Source organism: Zalophus californianus, chromosome 11 (genome assembly GCF_009762305.2).
Source record: "Zalophus californianus isolate mZalCal1 chromosome 11, mZalCal1.pri.v2, whole genome shotgun sequence".
NCBI classification, from domain to species: domain Eukaryota; kingdom Metazoa; phylum Chordata; class Mammalia; order Carnivora; family Otariidae; genus Zalophus; species Zalophus californianus.
This window is the reverse complement of record NC_045605.1, coordinates 8,848,570-8,865,939: the sequence shown is the minus strand read 5'-3', so window position 1 is coordinate 8,865,939 and position 17,370 is coordinate 8,848,570. Positions and strand designations below refer to the sequence as shown.

At 41.4% G+C, this 17,370-nt stretch overlaps 1 protein-coding gene across 5 annotated transcripts in view; it reads left to right on the top strand.

Annotated features, from left to right (window-relative positions):
* Nucleotides 1-12,991, top strand: part of ALG9 (ALG9 alpha-1,2-mannosyltransferase) — an 89,351-nt gene extending 76,360 nt beyond the window's left edge. For all 5 annotated transcript variants that reach the window (XM_027580663.2, XM_027580664.2, XM_027580666.2 and 2 more), the window contains 2 exons: nt 9,218-9,336; nt 9,622-12,991. In XM_027580663.2, the coding sequence (XP_027436464.1) occupies nt 9,218-9,336; nt 9,622-9,659 (157 nt within the window). In that variant the 3' untranslated portion in view covers nt 9,660-12,991. The remainder of the gene's footprint in view (nt 1-9,217; nt 9,337-9,621) is intronic.
* The last annotated feature ends 4,379 nt before the right edge of the window (nt 12,992-17,370 follow it).

The following is a 17,370-nucleotide window of genomic DNA, read 5'->3' as shown; positions in this document are numbered from 1 at the left end:
ATTTGATGTATTTCATGTTCTTTTTTTTTTTTTTGAATATAGTTGACACACAATGTTACATTAGTTTCAGGTGTACAACAGTGTTTCCACAAGTTTATACATTATGCTGCTTTGACTACAGCATAGCTGCCATCTGCCACCGTACATCACTGTTACAGGATCATTGACGGTATTCCTTCTGCTGTGCCTTTTATTCCCATGACTTATTACAAAACTGGAATCCTGTATCTCCCACCCCTGCACTCATTTTGCCCATCCCCTACCCACCTCCCCTCTGGCATTCCTCAGTTTGTTCTTTATAGGTCTGATTCTACTTTTTATTTATTCATTTGTTTTATTTTTTAGATTACACATATGAATGAAGTCATATGGTATTTGTCTTTCTCACTCTGACTTATTCACTTAGCATAATACCCTCTGGGTCCATCCATGTTGTCTCAAATGACACAGTCTCATCCCTTTTTTTGGCTGCATAACATATTCCGTTGTGTATGTATACCACATGTTTTTAAAAAAATTTTTACATTTTAATTCCATTATAGTTAACATACAGTGTTAAATTACTTTCAGGTGCACAATGTGATTGTGCTTCAGTAATTCTATACATGGCTCAGTGCTCATCATGAATCCCCTTCACCTGTTTCATCCACCCCCCCATCATCAGTTTGTTCTGTATAGTTGGGAGTCTGTTTTTTGGGTTCTCTTTCTCTTTTCCTTTGTTCATTTGTTTCTTAACTTCCACATATGAATGAAATCATGCAGTATTTGTTTTTGTCTGACTGACTTATTTTACTTAGCATTATACTCTCTAGTTCCATCCATGTTTTTGCAAATGGCAGGATTCATTTTTATGGCTGAGTACTATTCCGTGATATATATATCCACCACATCTTTCTGCATCGGGCACCGCGGTGTACCGGGATTGCTGGCAGCGGCCAGGCTGGCCCAGGTGCAGAATCCCCGGCTCTGAGGCCCTGGGCCCAAAGCCAGGCCGGGCCTCCTGAGCAACAGCCCTACACGGGCCTCCATCGCACTGTGGGGTTTTCATATATGACCTTTATTGTGTCACAGTACGTTCCTGGCAACCCCACTTGTTGGGAGTTTTCATCATGAATGGATTTTGAGTGTTGTCAAATGCTTTTTAGGCATCTAGAAAGATGATCATATGATTTTTTTTCATTTTGGTGATGTGCTCTATCACACTGACAGATTTGTGAATATTGAACCATCTTTGCATCCCTGGAATAAATCCCATGTGATCATGGTGGATGATCTTTTAATGTATTACTGTATGCAGTTTGCTCATATTTTGTTGAGGATTTTACATCTGTGTTCATTAGTCATATTGGCCTGTAGTTTTCTTGTTTTGTGGTTATTTTATGTTCTTTTTTTAAAAAATATATTTTATTTTAAAGATTTTATTTGACAGACAGAATGCACACAAGCAGGGGGAGCAGCATGCAGAGGGAGAAGCAGGCTGCCCGCTGAGCAGGGAGCCTGACATGGGGCTTGATCCCAGGACCCCGAGATCATGACCTGAGCTGAAGGCAGATGTTTGACTGAGCCACCCAGGGCCCCATTATTTCACATTCTTAAAACTGGATTTATACCAAAGGAAAAAAGGAAAAAAGGTGAAATAAGGATTTCTTTAGAAGCTTCTAAAGCCCTTATCCAGTAAGATAAAGATTTTTCAGTGGCCGATGGATGGGCTTCTATTTCCTGTCTCTTGGAATGCTCCTTCTTAGGATCCAGGCACTGTGGCTATAAGGAGAAAGGAGGCCCACATGGAGGAGGCCTGAAGGCCCTTTGCACTAGCTGAGCTCTCAGTCCAGCCACAGGAGTGTGGCCATTGTGAAGATTCTAGCCAACATCAGATGAAACAGAAAACCCCATCAGTGAACCACACATTTGAGAGAAATCACAAATTGTCTTTTTAGCTAAAAAAAAAAAAAAAAAAATCTTCTTGAGTTATTTTAAAGTATATTCACAGTTTATTCCTCTCTGTAAATCTTGTGAGAATCGTCTACCTGACGTGATTTCCAATGTTACTTACTATTTGTCACATAAAACAGCTCAAATAAGAGTCCAAAGAGCAGAGACAGACATCGTTTTGAACACAGTTTAGTGTCTTCACAGGAATGGTGGCTGGAGCATATGATACCTTCATATCTTAGTAGCCATCAGGTGGAAAAGAGACTAGTGAAGAGCATCTTCCTAGCACCGTGGTGGGACTGAAGGTCAGAAAATGGCCAGTTGCCTAATACCAGTTCTTTCTCCATTCCCTCATTCTGAATTTTGGCTAAAGGTGACTGGCAAGAGGTTATGGTGTTATATCAGGTGATTGACCAGGGCCACGGATCAGTTAAATAATTCAGTCTGTACACCAGTCTTGTAGTGCTGTGATTACAGTTAGTGCCTCAGTGAACTTCCAGATCATTACATGCATCTTTGGAGGTTGCTACCAAATAGTCAAAACTGGGAATTTATTCATTGAATGTCAAGGGTTTATTGGACATCCCTGCTGGAAATTGTCATTTTGCTCACGTAGGTAATGATGATTCAGCACAGTTTATGTGAACTGAAACGTGGAGAGGTTATGTGACCTCCTGCATTAATATTTTCTTTGCTACTATGGGTGCCCTCCACCTGTCACTTGTGCTGTAACATCCCATGGGACCCCTTCCCCTCCCGTACACACTGTAGACTTCTACTTTGCTTGGACCCGTCTGATGGATATCTTTAGTATTGAGTTGTTTGGGAAGTGAAGAGAAACAAGAGCTTCGTATTATTTTTTATAATTCCTTTTCCTTGTAGAAGATGAATGCTGCCAGAGGCAAGGGAGGTAAAACTAGGTGCTCTAAGAGTCAGGTAGTCATTCCTTTCACAGAAGAATATTTATTGAGCACTTTCTGTGGTACCATCCTAAAAACTGGAGATACGGCAGTTAAAGTTCTTTCTTCAAGAGACTGACATTCTAGTGGGCTGTAACATAGAGCACGTAACTCCCACGTCCTTCTCTTCAATTGGGAAAAGAGATAAATGTCACCTCTGCACTACTTATTGAACATTAGTGTCCCTCACCCTGTTTCCTGTTAAAGAATCTTAAAGCACAGTCACATTTTGGATGCATACCAGCTTTTTGAGCAGTTCTTAAGTTGCTTGATATGGGACTGTAGGTTGAGGATGGCTAAGATGAAGTCTTGAGGGGATTCTGAGATCCTCCTCCAAACTGAAGGTCTGTGAAAGGCCTATTGTGTGCTGAGGGTTATGGACAGTCTGTCACTGTAATACAAATTAAGTGCAGGAGAGTGAGAGAGACAAAAAGAGAGGAAGCCAGCTTTATTTTTTTTAAAGATTTTATTTATTTGATAGCACAAGCGGGGAGCGGCAGGCAGAGGGAGAAGCAGGCTCCCCGCTGAGCAAGGACCCCCGATGCAGGGACTCGATCCCAGGACCCTGGGATCGTGACCTGAGCCGAAGGCAGCCGCTTAACGACTGAACCACCCAGGCGCCCCAGGAAATCAGCTTTAGAAAGAACTGGCAGTGGGTTTAGACTAGAGGTTCACAGGGATATTAATGTTTGGATGGATGGATAGATAAAAATTAGAAAACCTGAAGACTAGGGTGTTTTTATTTCTTTTTATTTTATTTTTTTAAATTTTATTTATTTGACAGAGAGAGGGAGGAAGGGGGGGAGAGAGAGAGAGCACACATACAAGTAGGGGGACCAGGAGAGGGAGAAGCAGACTCTCCGCTGAGCAGGGAGCCCTCCCTGCCGGGCTCCATCCCAGGACCCCGGGATCATGACCTGAGTCGGAGAAGACAGATGCTTGACCCACTGAGCCACCCAGGCGCCCCTGGATGTTTTTTTTAACATGGAAGATTGGCCCAACGACCTCAGGTTCTAGCGGGTGATTTTCCATCCAAGTCAACAAGGGCAGATTTAAATCTCTGCAGCAGACGGCTCCCCAGCCCTGATCAATAGGGCTGGTAATTGAATTAGAAAACATTCTGAGCTGTCGGCTAATTATGCTATTCAGGCAATTGCTTTGTCCACGTGGATTTCATCCTTGAATTGCTTAAGTGACTTTCTCACTGGGAGGGGAAGTCAGCTTCCATGATGGAGACAGATATTTTGCATCACCCTAAATTATGCTTCCTGTGCTTCCCTAGGGCAATACTTTGCCATTTCACGTTATTACAGACATTGTTGTATGAGTTTTGATTGACATTAATTTTGTTCTAATTTGTGTTTCAGTCTGATATTTATTTCCAGGTCTGTGAGTGTTTCCAGGTCTATGTTACTCCAGTGCTCAACTGCTCTTTTCTTTCACTAAAGGCAAATAACCAATTTGATTTTCCTTTTTCCAGCAACAATAAAACAATTTAAAGGGCCCCAGTTGTGCTTAACATATGAAAGCTGTTGATGGTAAAGAAATCAATTTAGAACAGCAGCTATAGTGTTAGAAGTGGAGAATTCAAGCCAACTTGTTTTTTGGATTTAAAAAAATCAAAATCAGTATACACATACAAAGGTGTGTATATTGATGGTTTGCTCACTTTTTCTTTTAGAAGACATTAGTGGCTTTAGATGTTAAAGGTAGATAATGCTCTTAAAGACGACAAGCAGAATCTCCAAGAGAAAAGGAGATTCACCTTCTAATAAGGTTTTTTTTCCAATACCAAGCTCTGATGATAAATAAATTCTTCTTAGCTTCTCCTTATATAGAGTCCCCACCTTTTATATAGTTTTGTGTTCAGGCTTAACTAGAAATGACTAATTGCTTCCTGAACACATAATAATAGAATTTGATGCTGAATTTCTTGTGATTGTGTCCTGAGGAAGCATGACAGAATCAGGATGCTTCATGGATCTCTTGATGTATCCAGGTCAGACCTATGCTTGTCCTTAGCAAGATGGTTATTACAAACCACCCATCAGTGGGACTTCGAATTCCCCTTTGAGACTAGGAATCTTCTGTCCACCCCCGTTTTTCTGGCACTTAAACCATTGCTTGATACGGTGCTCAGTCACTGGTGGAAGAACTGAATTGAGTTAAACTCAGATATCATTTGTATAAAATCCCTGCCTCACTCCCTTCAGCATCCTTCTTTCACCCTTGCTCCCTCCCTGCCTTCCATCCATCCGTCCGTCCATCCATCCATCCAACATCTGTTTTCCAGAATGTACTATGTGCCAGACACTGTGCTGTTGGTAAATAAAACAGACTTGGTCCCAGATATCTGGGGGCGGGGTGTGGGGGACAGACAATAAACAAGTTAACCAACAAATAAATGTAAATTGTGCGGAGTGTAAGAAACATACAAGGTGCCCCGGGAGAGATTAGCTGTGTTAGAAATGGAAACCTGGGCTTTCCTGGGGTGTCACAAGACCCCTCCAAGGTGGCCTCTAGGATGAGTCAGATTCAGTTATGAGAAAAACAGGGTGGAAGCGTGTTCCAGGGACAGGAGGGAAAGCATGCAGAGGCTATAGGGAGGGAAGCCCTGGGAGGAGGCGGGTGTGGGGGAGTGGAGTGGACCGGAGGACAAGGAGCAAGGGCAGGCGGGACAAGGAGGTGAGGGCCAGATCTCCTAGGGCTTTGTAGACCATGAGAAAGAGTTTGGATTTTATTTAAGCCAGTTTTCTGGCTGGTGCTGAGTGGACAGAGCATTTAACCCAAGATCCTGTAGATTTGGTTATGATTGAGCATGTTGCCTTTCTGTTGAGTGTATCTTGGAATGTTGGAGAAAATGAACTGAGATACAGTAAACGCTTTTTCTACACCTGTGCAACCCTCAGTGTTTGTCCTCTCTTCTTAATGGGAATATTATCACTTTGAACTTTGGTATCAGCTTTTAGTATTTAGTGGATGCCGCGTCGTGGTTGTGTATCATTGACATTCTGTATCTCCCAACTAGATCACTCGTATTGGCCATTTATGTTTCTTTTCTCTGTCCATGTTCTTTGTCATTTTTCCCTACAGAGTCATTTGTCTTCTTGATTACAGAAATAATTCACATGTGCTCGCTGCTCATCCTTTCCTATGTGTTGCACGTATTTTGTCCCAGTCTCCTTCATCTTTTTACCTTTGTCTCAGCCCACCTTTGCCTTCAGCAGTAATGCATAGTGGCCCTTCTTCCATTTCAGGGTAATTGGTATTTTGATGATGTCCCCTGTACGGCCCAAGATCTCTTCTGGAGTTTCTGGGCATGATCTATCAGCATACCAAGAAAAATAGTCCATTACCATTTACTATCTTGCCCAATAGACACTTCGTTTTTTTACATTTTGTACTTATTTTATAAATAACTTATAAGAGGATAGTAAAACAAAAACAAAAACCTTCATTTGAAATCTTATTAATTAAGTGTAGTAAACCTGAATCTTCCATATTCTCCCGGTTTGGAATAGATACACATAGATACATAGACACCTGAAATGGACACCTCTGAATGCAGTTGTCATGCATGGACCTGGAATATATTCATCTTGAAAATACTGGTTCCAAACTTTAAATATATCTCCAGTAGGTTCTAGCTTACCACTTCTGGTTGTTCTAGCACTTGGATCATCAAAATGAAAAACTAGAATTTTTTGAAACCTTTAATCGCTCATAATTTTGTTGAAGAGACTATAACTATCTTCTTGGCTCCACAATTCAGACATTTTCATTCTTTGATACCAACTAAAATGGTAGATCCATTGAATTTTTAAATTTCTTTCCCATATATACGTTTCTAGTCACCTTTGTATACTAACCCACCTTCAGCATTTGTCCACTTATGAACTGTATCAAATAAAATTTGGCCCACAGACATCATAAAAGATGAAAGAATATGGTCATACGCCCTTTTTAAGTGTAACAGGATGGTGTAGGTTCTTGCTGCAAAACATTGAATGATGAAGTCCTCCCTGTGGAATGACTGACTGAATCAAAATACCTTATTTTCTTTTTGTTCTGAGAAATACATTGCTCACTCATTAATTCTTGAGTTTGAGAAGATTCATCCATATATACTGTAGAGCATACAGTCATCTCAAGACTCCTAGTCTGAACTTTTACTTAGGATCAGTGTTACCATCCTTGCTAGGGGTGCTGCTCTTTGTCTCTGTACACTCATCTTCTGATATAATAATTGTGAAATCTCTCTTTCTGTTCATTTCCTTCTCATTGTCATTATGGGCAGAAAATTTAAAAATCCTGGATTCTCAACTGTGTTCAATGAAAGCTAAAAGCCGACTGCAAAGATAGTGTCTCAGGTCTTTTATACCTTATTGGAAGATGATACAATAATTTGGGCAATGCAATTAGAAAATTGCAGATATAATATAATAGTGATTACTTTTGCATCATCTTTTTTGGTGATTTCATCATTTTCCTTTGTCTTATTTTAGTTTTTTAAAAAAATATAGTTGTAATTAATCCGAGATACAGGAAAAAAATAAAGCCACTAAGGTCCCATAATATAACTTAAATTTATAAAAGGTGGCAGTGGATCCATGTGGTAATTACAAGATAGAATGAGTTTTATTCTATTTTTAAAAATAAGTAGAATTTCTCTTTGTTCTTAGGAAGACTCTAAAACAAATAAAATTATGAAATAACAGTCTTCCCAAATAGTAAGGAATTGTTCAAAAAAAGAAAGTGAAAAACTCAGATTGGGCCCAGCAGACCTAATATTCTACTGGAGCTGCCTGAAGGGCTGAGGTGACCATGTTAGTGAGGTTTTGATCGCAGAGTCCACTGGAATGGAAATGACACTTAATTAGTCTTAGCCTCTCTTTACTTCACTGAGGCTTGCAGGAGTTTGCTGTGGCTTAGCATTTTCTGTTCTGACCTTCCCCTTCTCTGTGCAGTGTGGACAGAAAGGATAAACTAACTTCTTTTTGACTGAGGTGGGTGCTTCCTCCTCCTGTTCATTTTGTTAGCAGGCCTGCTTTATCTTGTGTGTCTCTTCTAAGCCTCTTTTCCATCAAAGCCCTCGAGCTGTTAGCTGTTGAAGTAAAGTGCATCTCTGTTGAGCACAGAGCACTGCCAGAGTCCCATTTGGGGAGAATCTAAGAGGTGTGTATGCCAAGCACGGTATCATTGTGTGCAGGCACTGCAGGAGCCTGCCAAAGCCAGGGGGAGGCTGCCAGTACAAATGCCACGTTGACATGACATTTACAAGTTTAGAGTCTGGAAGAGGACTGGCAGCAGAACACTCTTCAGCTCCCTCACTTAGGGTGGCAGTAACTGGGCCAACTTTGGATTTTCAGACTCAGAAAGCATAGTCAAGGAATAAGACTTCATACAGAATTCCAGACTCTCGCTGCCACATTTTCTAGGAAGTGATGAATTTGGTTAGCTCGTGTCTGGGATGCAGGATAAACCATAGTGCAGATCAAGAGTGCAGGTGACCCAGTGCAGAACCTGGAATCAAATCTGGATTTGAATGAGGCGCTATTGCTTTACTGTGTGGCCTTGAGCACGTTACTTTGCGTCAGCCTCGGTTGCCCATCTATAAAGTAGGGATCATAACAGCACTTTGCTCATGGGGTTATTGGGTGAATTAAATAATATCTTTAAAAGTGTGAGCACTTTTTCCAGTGCTTGTCCAATACCTGTGAGGCATTTTTCACATTCTTCAGAAAGTCATGAGAAATTCAGGTTTTCCGCCGTTTGTGTATTTTAGTAACAAGTGGGTATATTATCACCCGCCAGGGACATGAGCTTGTGTATTCTCTCTCTCTCTCTGATTTAGGCATTGCCAGAGCACTGCGCAGGAAGCCCAGCACATAGTTCTCTTTGCCTGTCCTAGGGAACTTAGAACTGGCATCAGGATCATTGGAGCGTGTGGTATCTCTACAGGCTCTTAGATACAGAAACCACCTGGGTGTTAAGAATTTATTCCAGTAATAGCAGTGGTTTGATTGACCTGGAACTTTTCTGTGGCATATTTTATGCAAAGTGAAGGTCTAGAGCTATTCTGAAGGAAACACGGTGGCTTATGACGGTCACCATCTTTTCGGTGTTGGTAACAAGAGATTTGGTCTGATTAAATCTGTTTTCTTGATCTAGTAGTTAAAGGACACATTTTTCTGTGCTACATACATAGAATATGATCCTTGCCACCACACTTAGGTAACTTCCTTTCATCATTTTCAACACTGTTAGTAAATTCCCTCCAATGATAAAATTCTGTCTTGTCTTTTTCTTTTTTCTTTGTTTTTCAGATCTTCAAGGTTGCTGCGGGCATTCTATGTCCCCTTTCTGTCAGATCAGTATACAGCATATGCAAACTATACCATCCTCAAACCCCGGAAAGCAAAGCAAATCAGGAAGAAAAGCGGAGGTTAGCAACACGCCTGTGGCCCCAAAGGACGACCATCCTGTTAACTAGTGATTGCACTGACAGGACTCCCTCCAACTCATCATTTGTAACATTTCTAATAAAGGCTGTCTCACACAGACGCTGGAATCTGGGTGCTTTGGGGCTGGTCAGAGTCATTCCCATTCATGTCTTGCCTTGGTCTCTGTTCTGCATGTAAATTTGCAGCTGGGCAGAAAAAGGCCCTAAAGTCTGGTAGGTATGTTGCTCTACATCTTACTGTTTTTCTTCTGTTCAATTATTTGCTAGAGCGGAGAAGAGCAGAACCACCTTACAGGAAGAATTGAAAATCCCTGAACTGGATGGCTGCGTTAAACTGCTCTCCATACTCTGGCCTGGCATCTGAGAACTAGCAAGCCTCTTTTGGGCCATATGGGCTTCTCCACCAAAGCTGTTTGGCAGCTCCTAGCAGACCTTGTTCAAATCCTAGTGCTGAAAATGAGCACAGCCTAATTTCCAACCTACATGTCCTTTTCACCTTGTGCAAGACTAAGCTTCTCTAAAGCACTTCACAGGACAAGGACCCTGTCCTGGAGATATCTCAGGAAAAAGGCAACCATTTGAGGAACTGGAACCTAATTTCATTATATAGGATGCCTCTTATTTTCATTTTATTTCCTTTACAACAAACTGTAATTATGTTTTCTTTAAGTTTTAGCATGCTGTTTCTTGAATTTAAGACTTCTCTGTATAAAGAAGGGTTTCAACAGACCAGACCTAATTGTACACGACATATTTGGAGAAAATTAATTCTATCACTTGGTAGGTTTGGATGACCTCACATTTTTAAGTAATGTATTCTGAGGCCATTTCTGAGGAAATTAAGAATTTCCCTTTATTTTTTAAAAACCCTAGTGGAAAAGGCCAGTGTATATTTATAGCATCTATTTTTGAGTCTGTCTATTGCAAAGCACATTCTGCATGGGGCCCTTCTAGTCAAATAGGCAATGATAAGGACCTAATTAAAATGTAGTAAGTATATACTGTTACTTTACATACAGTGTCCCACAGTTTACAAAGCACTTTCATGTTATCTCATTTGGTCCTCGCGTCATGACGAGAGGTAGACAAGGCAAGTGGTTTTATCCCCATTTTATAGATGATGACTTCGGGGTGGCGGTGGGGTGGGGAAGGTCAAGTGGTGTGCCCAAGGTCATGTGACCAGCTAGTAACAGAGCTAGGACTGGACCCTGGTCCGCTCACTGCTCCCCTAGTGCTCTCCCCTAGTGCTCTTCCATACTTCCTCTCTTGACTCTGAAGACATTACTTGGAAGAATGATGGTGTTGGCCAGAGACCCGCTTGATAGTGTGACTTTCTATTTTAAGGAAGACTTTTATCTGTATTTCTTTGAGTTCTTCAGAGCCTCCACTGTGCCTGTCTGACCATCACAGCAGCACCCTACCATGCAGCCCAGCCTGTGGCAGGAAAGTAGTGCTCATGTTTGGAAGCCCTGCTCCTTTGCAGCCGATCTCCTATCAGTTGCGTTCCCACATAGGCCATCTGGGGTCCTATTCTAGGTGCCTTATTTCCCTCAAGGTAATTGTGTCCAGGATCTGCAAGTAGGATGAAGCTATTTTCCAGAGGTTTCATCTTTCATTTTTCAAAGAGAAGGGCTTTCTCCAACAGAAACTGATCCCAAGAGAGGAGAAGAGAAGTCATAGGGGAGGAAATGGCTTGTTCCCACATGACAGGTCTCCTCTTCGGGATCCCTCTAATGGAATTTCTGGGGTTGAAGTGCTGGAGAGGAGCTCAGTCTAGACAGTTTAGAACAGTAACTGGAGAGTGAAGATAAGCCAGGGTCCCACTTGCTGCTTTAAAAGATTTCCGGCATTTAACCCTCAGTGCTTGGTTCCTGCTTTCCGAGCCAAATGTTGGCACCTGTGGTCTGACTACAGGGTAGAGAATATTTGGTGAAAGATCTTGTCCTACCTGCAGGAACAGTGTCCCGTCTTTCACAATGGCTAAAGCCCTCTACTTTTTGCAGAGGTAAATGAGTTCCATTACAGAGGTCCAGGGTGAGTAGCTCTTTTCCTAATCCGAGTGATATGGTGCGGGTCTATTTTATCATCTTGCATGTTAAAAAAAAAAAAAAAAAAACCTTCTGAGTAAGAACTTACTGTAATAGAGCACAAAAAAGGTCACAGTTGATGCAGGGATTCCTTGGGAATATCCGTTCCTATCCCTTTTAAGACCTGGTTTTGGTTTCCTCTGTTGTAAGTTCATCTTTAGTGAGAGCACAATAGATTGCAAAACATTGTGCCCAATGCTATGGGTAAGAGATATAAAGGTGAATTTTTTTTTTTTTTTTTTTTTGGTGAAAATGAGTATTTCTCATGTGATGTTATATAACCACCTTTAAGAAAAATCTCCATCTCAGCAATACAGGGAGGCTAGCTGTGCCTGGGAAAAAGAGTTTCAAAAACACCTGGTCACACAAGCATCTCTCTTCTAGAGAACCGGTGTTTAGCATGAGCTACCATAAGCTCTGCTTCCCCTAAGGATGAAGTCTCCAAGGCACTTGTTTCTCCACAGGTTGTTGAGTATTGAAGAATGAAGGACTACAGATTATTTGTAAGAACCTTTGATTACGGAGCTGAGCGAGGGAGTGGTTGTACTTGGCAGTTTCAGGGCTTGCTGATCTCTAAAGTTTATTTATGTTTTAATAATCTCTGTGTGGGGCTCAAATCACAACCCTGAGGTCAAGAGTCACATGCTCTTCCGACTGAGCCAGACAGGTGCCCCCCTAATCTCTAGGTCTTAAGCAGCCTTATCTGAATCCCAGATCTTAAGACACTGAGCCCCATCACTGAACCAGACACTGTATTGGCATCTATTATCAAAGTGTGCCTATCACCTGGTACACTTTGAGGAAAGACCAGTCACTTTAATCTCTTGGGATAATCCTAGAAAATGGGAACCCCTACTCTTTCTTATTGAATTCAAGTTTAGAAACAGATTGTTTTAAATCAAGGTGGCTCTTGATCTCAACCATTTATTTGGGTCATTTTTCCTGGTTCGGAGTTCTGGGAAAGAGTGTTAAAAACTCATGTGATTTTATAGCATTAGATCTGGAATGACTGTTAGGACAAAGCACCAATGGCAGTCCTTCATTGTGTGTTGCATTTCATGGCATTTATTGAAATAATTCACTGTGATTATGCTGTCATCTATCCAGTGTCAGGCAGCTATGCTTTTAATTAAGTTATTTTCTCTGAAGAGGGAAAAGAGGCACAATTTCATCCTTGCCTCCACAGCCTATTAAAGCTCATGTGTTAATTCATTCTTAAGTTACTACATGAAATGCCTTGAGTAAATGGATAGATGGACGTGTGCTCAGCTTTGTTCTTTGGCAACAGATCAGGCTTCCGAACGGCATTGTTGGATTTCAGAGGCCCTCTGGTGTTTTGGTAAATCTAGATGAATGCTGCCTTGCATTTTTCCAGTATATATGACCATGTAATTCGTGCTGCACATGAAATCAGGAAGCAGTGCAGTGTTGAAGCAAGAGTCTTGTCCAATTCATTTGTCTTCCTGATCCCTGTACTTTATCTCCCTTGTCAGTGTTTGTATTACATACATGTATTTTCTGTAAAAGAAAAAGTTAAATAAATCTTGGCAATTTGATTTTCCTGTTCTTAGGGTGATATTTTCTCTTTTGCATCTAGCTTTTAAATCTTTGGTGGGGGTTGATCACCTCCTCCCATCTCCCCCACTCTGACCCTTCAGTGTATAGACCTGCCTTCCCCAGGCCAAATAGCCCGGAAGGTTTATTCTGAAAGCTCTAGGAAGAAGCCTTTGTTTGTGAAAGCCCGTGAGGGTTAGTGTTATTGTACTTGTGGAAAAACCAAGCCTCGGGAGGGTTACTCAACGTGTCAGTGTTGTGCCTAAAAAGTGATTATTTTTCCGGATCCACCTTAGGTTTTTGGATGAAAAATCTCTGGACTATGACAGTCTTAACATTCATAGAAGCATGGATCTGGTAATATTTAACATTTAGGTAATTTCCCCCTTTGTTGGGGGTTGTCAGGAGTAGTAAAAGTTTTTTGTGAATGAATTCCTGACATCATTCCCATACCTTGTACCTATAACCAATAACTCTTAGTAGTTATCTGGTTTTATACGACTGGTTATCAGTTTTCTTTCTGTAGGACCCAAAATGCCCACGAAACTTGGTTTGTTTTATTTCTTTCAAGTCATTTCAGAGAAGGGTGCTTTATTAATATAATTCCAGGAGGGAGAGGTCCACAGTCTTAATTTATTTTTCTCTGTCTAGAATGTCATCCTTCACTCTGTTACTGACTTTTAAGGCCAGCTTGAGTCTGTGTCTCATCTATGAAGCCGTTCTGGACTTCAGAATTACTTCCTTTCCTGACCCCTCTTGAGGACCTAGTGTCTTTACTAATGGCCGGGGACCTTGACTTGGAACCCTTGTAAACCTGCCTCTCAAGAACATCGCTGGTACATCTGTGGCAAAGCCCATGTCACGCTTGTGTGTGTTCTTAGCACTTAACGCAGTTCCCCGAACATTTTGGTAGTGTACGTGTTTGTTGACAATGAAGAAAGAAAAGTCAAAAGAAACCTGCAACCAATATACAGCTTTTGCTTTCAATTTGGCAGATTTTTGAAAACATAGCAAGTTGTAAGTCCTCTGGTACTCCAAGGGCAGTTTGGAAAGTGTGAATATGGCTCAATATTGTGCATATTTTAAGAATTCTCCTGAAGTACACAGACTTTCACACTAAGGCAGATTCCCCAGAGTACCTTCTAAAAAGAGATTTGGTACCTTTATTGACTATATCTATTACTATTTGATTTTGGAGGGTCAGACTTAGCTCAGGAGACATTCTGAATGAGTTTGGGGAAGATGGTGCCTCCCCTCCCGGTGTGAAGAAGCGCTCCATTCCTATCAGCCCCACTAGGAAAAAGGTCTAACTGCAGGATGGCTTTGTAAGGGATACATTCAAATTCAATAATGCCAAGCTAGCAGGTGATTTTTTAAAACTGAAGGCTGTTTTGGCTCTCATCAGCTGTAGAGTTCAACATAGACCTGACACTGAAACAAATCATAAGTAATGGATTTGATTAAAAGGCAAATTTAGATAAGGGTATGAAGTTACAGAATTGTAGCCATGCAGACTGGGGATTCCTATTGTACCTTCTTCGCATAAAGAGCTCATGATGAAATTAAGAGTAGGATTAAATAGCGTTTTACCTGAGTAAAAAACCTGAGCATTCAAAAAAATTGCTTCACGTGACCCTTAGGTATCTTCATAAAATACTTCAGAGTGGCAGCGTTTTTTGTTCTTGTTTTTTGCTTCTAGTTCCTGGGCTGCTTGTTGTGTGATTACATACCTGGAGATGAAAGTATGAACAGTTGACTCTCAGTGGTTCCAATGCATGAGTTAAAATGAATTCTGATTAGGGTTCTTCACAGATTTAAAACCACAGGTTCCAGCCATTACCTACTGTAGGAGGGTTCTCTTTGACCTTCGTTGGCCTGCGGAACTGTGTTTGGCAACGGGTGCCATTGTCCTGTATTTGCCATTTTAACTCTTGAATCTCAAATCGCCAAATGAGAAGGGTGCGCTCTTTGGTCTGTTTGCTAGCTGCTTCAGCAGCATCACCCTCAGTGCTGGAGAGGATGCGACCAATAGAGCGGTGATTCTCAGCCAGAGCTGCATGAGAGACTCGCCTGGGGACCTTTTACAAAATTGCTGCTATCTGCTTGAGCCCCCCAAGGAATTCTGACTTAGTGGCCGCACATGGGCCCTGGTATCATTAAAAAAAAACCCAAAAAACAAACAAACTTTTTTTGTGATTTTCTATCCACTGCTATTGATATTAGAGGTTGGAAGTCCAACAATCATGCCAGAGATCCAAGATAATTGAGGAGGCAAAACGTTTGGTGTTTCTAGTTACAATCCCTGGCTATGCACCGAGGCTTCCATCCACACCTCTTGCCATCCCCCCCCAACTTTTTTTTTTTTTTTTTTTTTTTACTGACTCTCAAACCTTACCTGCCCTTATTACCCATTCTCTCTGGGCCTTGCTTTCTGGGAAACAATTAACTAATATGATACTGATGTACACTAATGGATGTTAATAATTTACTGTAGCTCTCTTCCCACTGACCCTCTCAGCACTTCGGAATGGTAACACATCTGGAAAAGAGAAATGACCCATTCTGGCGATTTCAGAGCCATTCAAGTGCCATTTTATTGATTGGGAGGAGAGTGTTTGAGGAAGGCTGCCTGGCCTTCAAGTTCAAATCTTATCGATCAGCACTGCTCGGCCTGCTCAGATAAGAGCCTGTGGCACCCCTGAGTGGAATGAAACACGTGTAGGTGGGTAGTGAGCCCTGTGCAGGACTTACTGGGTGAGCCTACTTCGTAGGTCTTACATATACTTCACTCTGGGACATGTGCACTGGAGACGGCTCCCCTTCATTGCCATGCTGCCGGCCTGTGGCGGGGCCTCTCTGGAGCTACTGCTGTCTTCCTCCCCCTCCACGCACACACGGACGTGAGAGCAAAGGTTAATCTCATTTTGAGAGAAATGACCTGAAATGTGCCCACTCAACCAACGAGAAAACGCTATGTATCATTCAGCAGTTGGCCTTACTTCTTTCTTGCCTCTATTAACAAAACGTCTCTCAGCCTCCCTGGTATTTCCGACAATATATTCTCATTTTTTTTTCTTGCCAGTAAAATATTTGTGGAGTTCTGTAGCAAAAGAGGCTGGTTTTACGGTGCCACATTTATAAAAGAATCTTAGGCATTTTTTTTTTTTTTAAGTATTCCCTTCCCTTGGGCCTTTTCTATAATTGTGTTTTCACAGTCTGTGATTACTGGAGATATTTTAAAAAATAACACCAAAGTTTAAGTTTGTTGCCATGGTTTTTTGTGTTTTTTTTTTTTTTTTTTTTTGGTCTTGTTTTTGTTTTACTTCCAAGTATCACTGTTTCTGAAAGCTTGTCGAGGCAGCCCTGCCCGCGGTGCCCTCATGGAGACTTCTCTAAGTGCCCAGCAGAGGGCAGGCCATTCTCACTGAAAACTTCACAGCTCCTTTTCTTCCAGGAAGCTAATCTGTTTCAGTATTTGCTGTATTCTTGGGTGTATAAAATTTAGTATAAATGGAAATATCAAAGCTACATTTCTTTAGAATCTGTATCCCTACATTGCTGTAATTACAAAAATTTCCTGGAGGAAACCATGCCCATGATTAACAGGGGATGGATCATCCATCACAAAAGTGATTCCCTGGTTGGGAAATGATTCACGGGTCAGTTCTTTTCAGTTAATTTCAGTTCTCTTTAACATGGCGTCGATGGTATTCATAGGTAATAAAAGGCATGTATTTGGTGTGGGGGGGTGGCTACTTTCAGGTGTAATTATCTGCCGTTTCCCATCGTCAGGGTTCCAAACATGAGTAAACTGCATCCTACACACAAATCTTGACTTTACCTCTGCTCACTGATATTGTCAGAGGCAACCCAAAGGATATGTGAATGGGCAGGGTGCTCCCCTCCATCAGATGCCAACACATTACCTCCAGCACAGTAGCTCAAAGGAAAGTACTAGCGCTTAGCAGCGCTTAGCACCCCTGTAAAGTAACAGCCTAGGGTTAGCCTGGTGATGGGTATTAAAGACGGCACGTTCTGAATGGAGCACTGAGTGTTATACGCAAACAATGAATCATGGAACACTACATCAAAAACTAATGATGTAATGTATGGTGATTAACATAAAATAAAATTAAAAAAAAAAAACTCTGATTGCTCCTCCTGTACAGGGCATGGGATGAAAAGCAAACATTTGCTGAACATGTACATTTAAAAGTGTAGGGTACCCACAGACAGGCCTTGAGGACCAGACAAGTGCAGCTCTTTGATATAGATTTTCTTCTTTATCTGTGTGAAACCTGATAGATACCCTCTTTTGAACTCAATCTTAAAACTATACGGAGAATGTATTCTTGGTTTCTTTTTGCCTTTTATT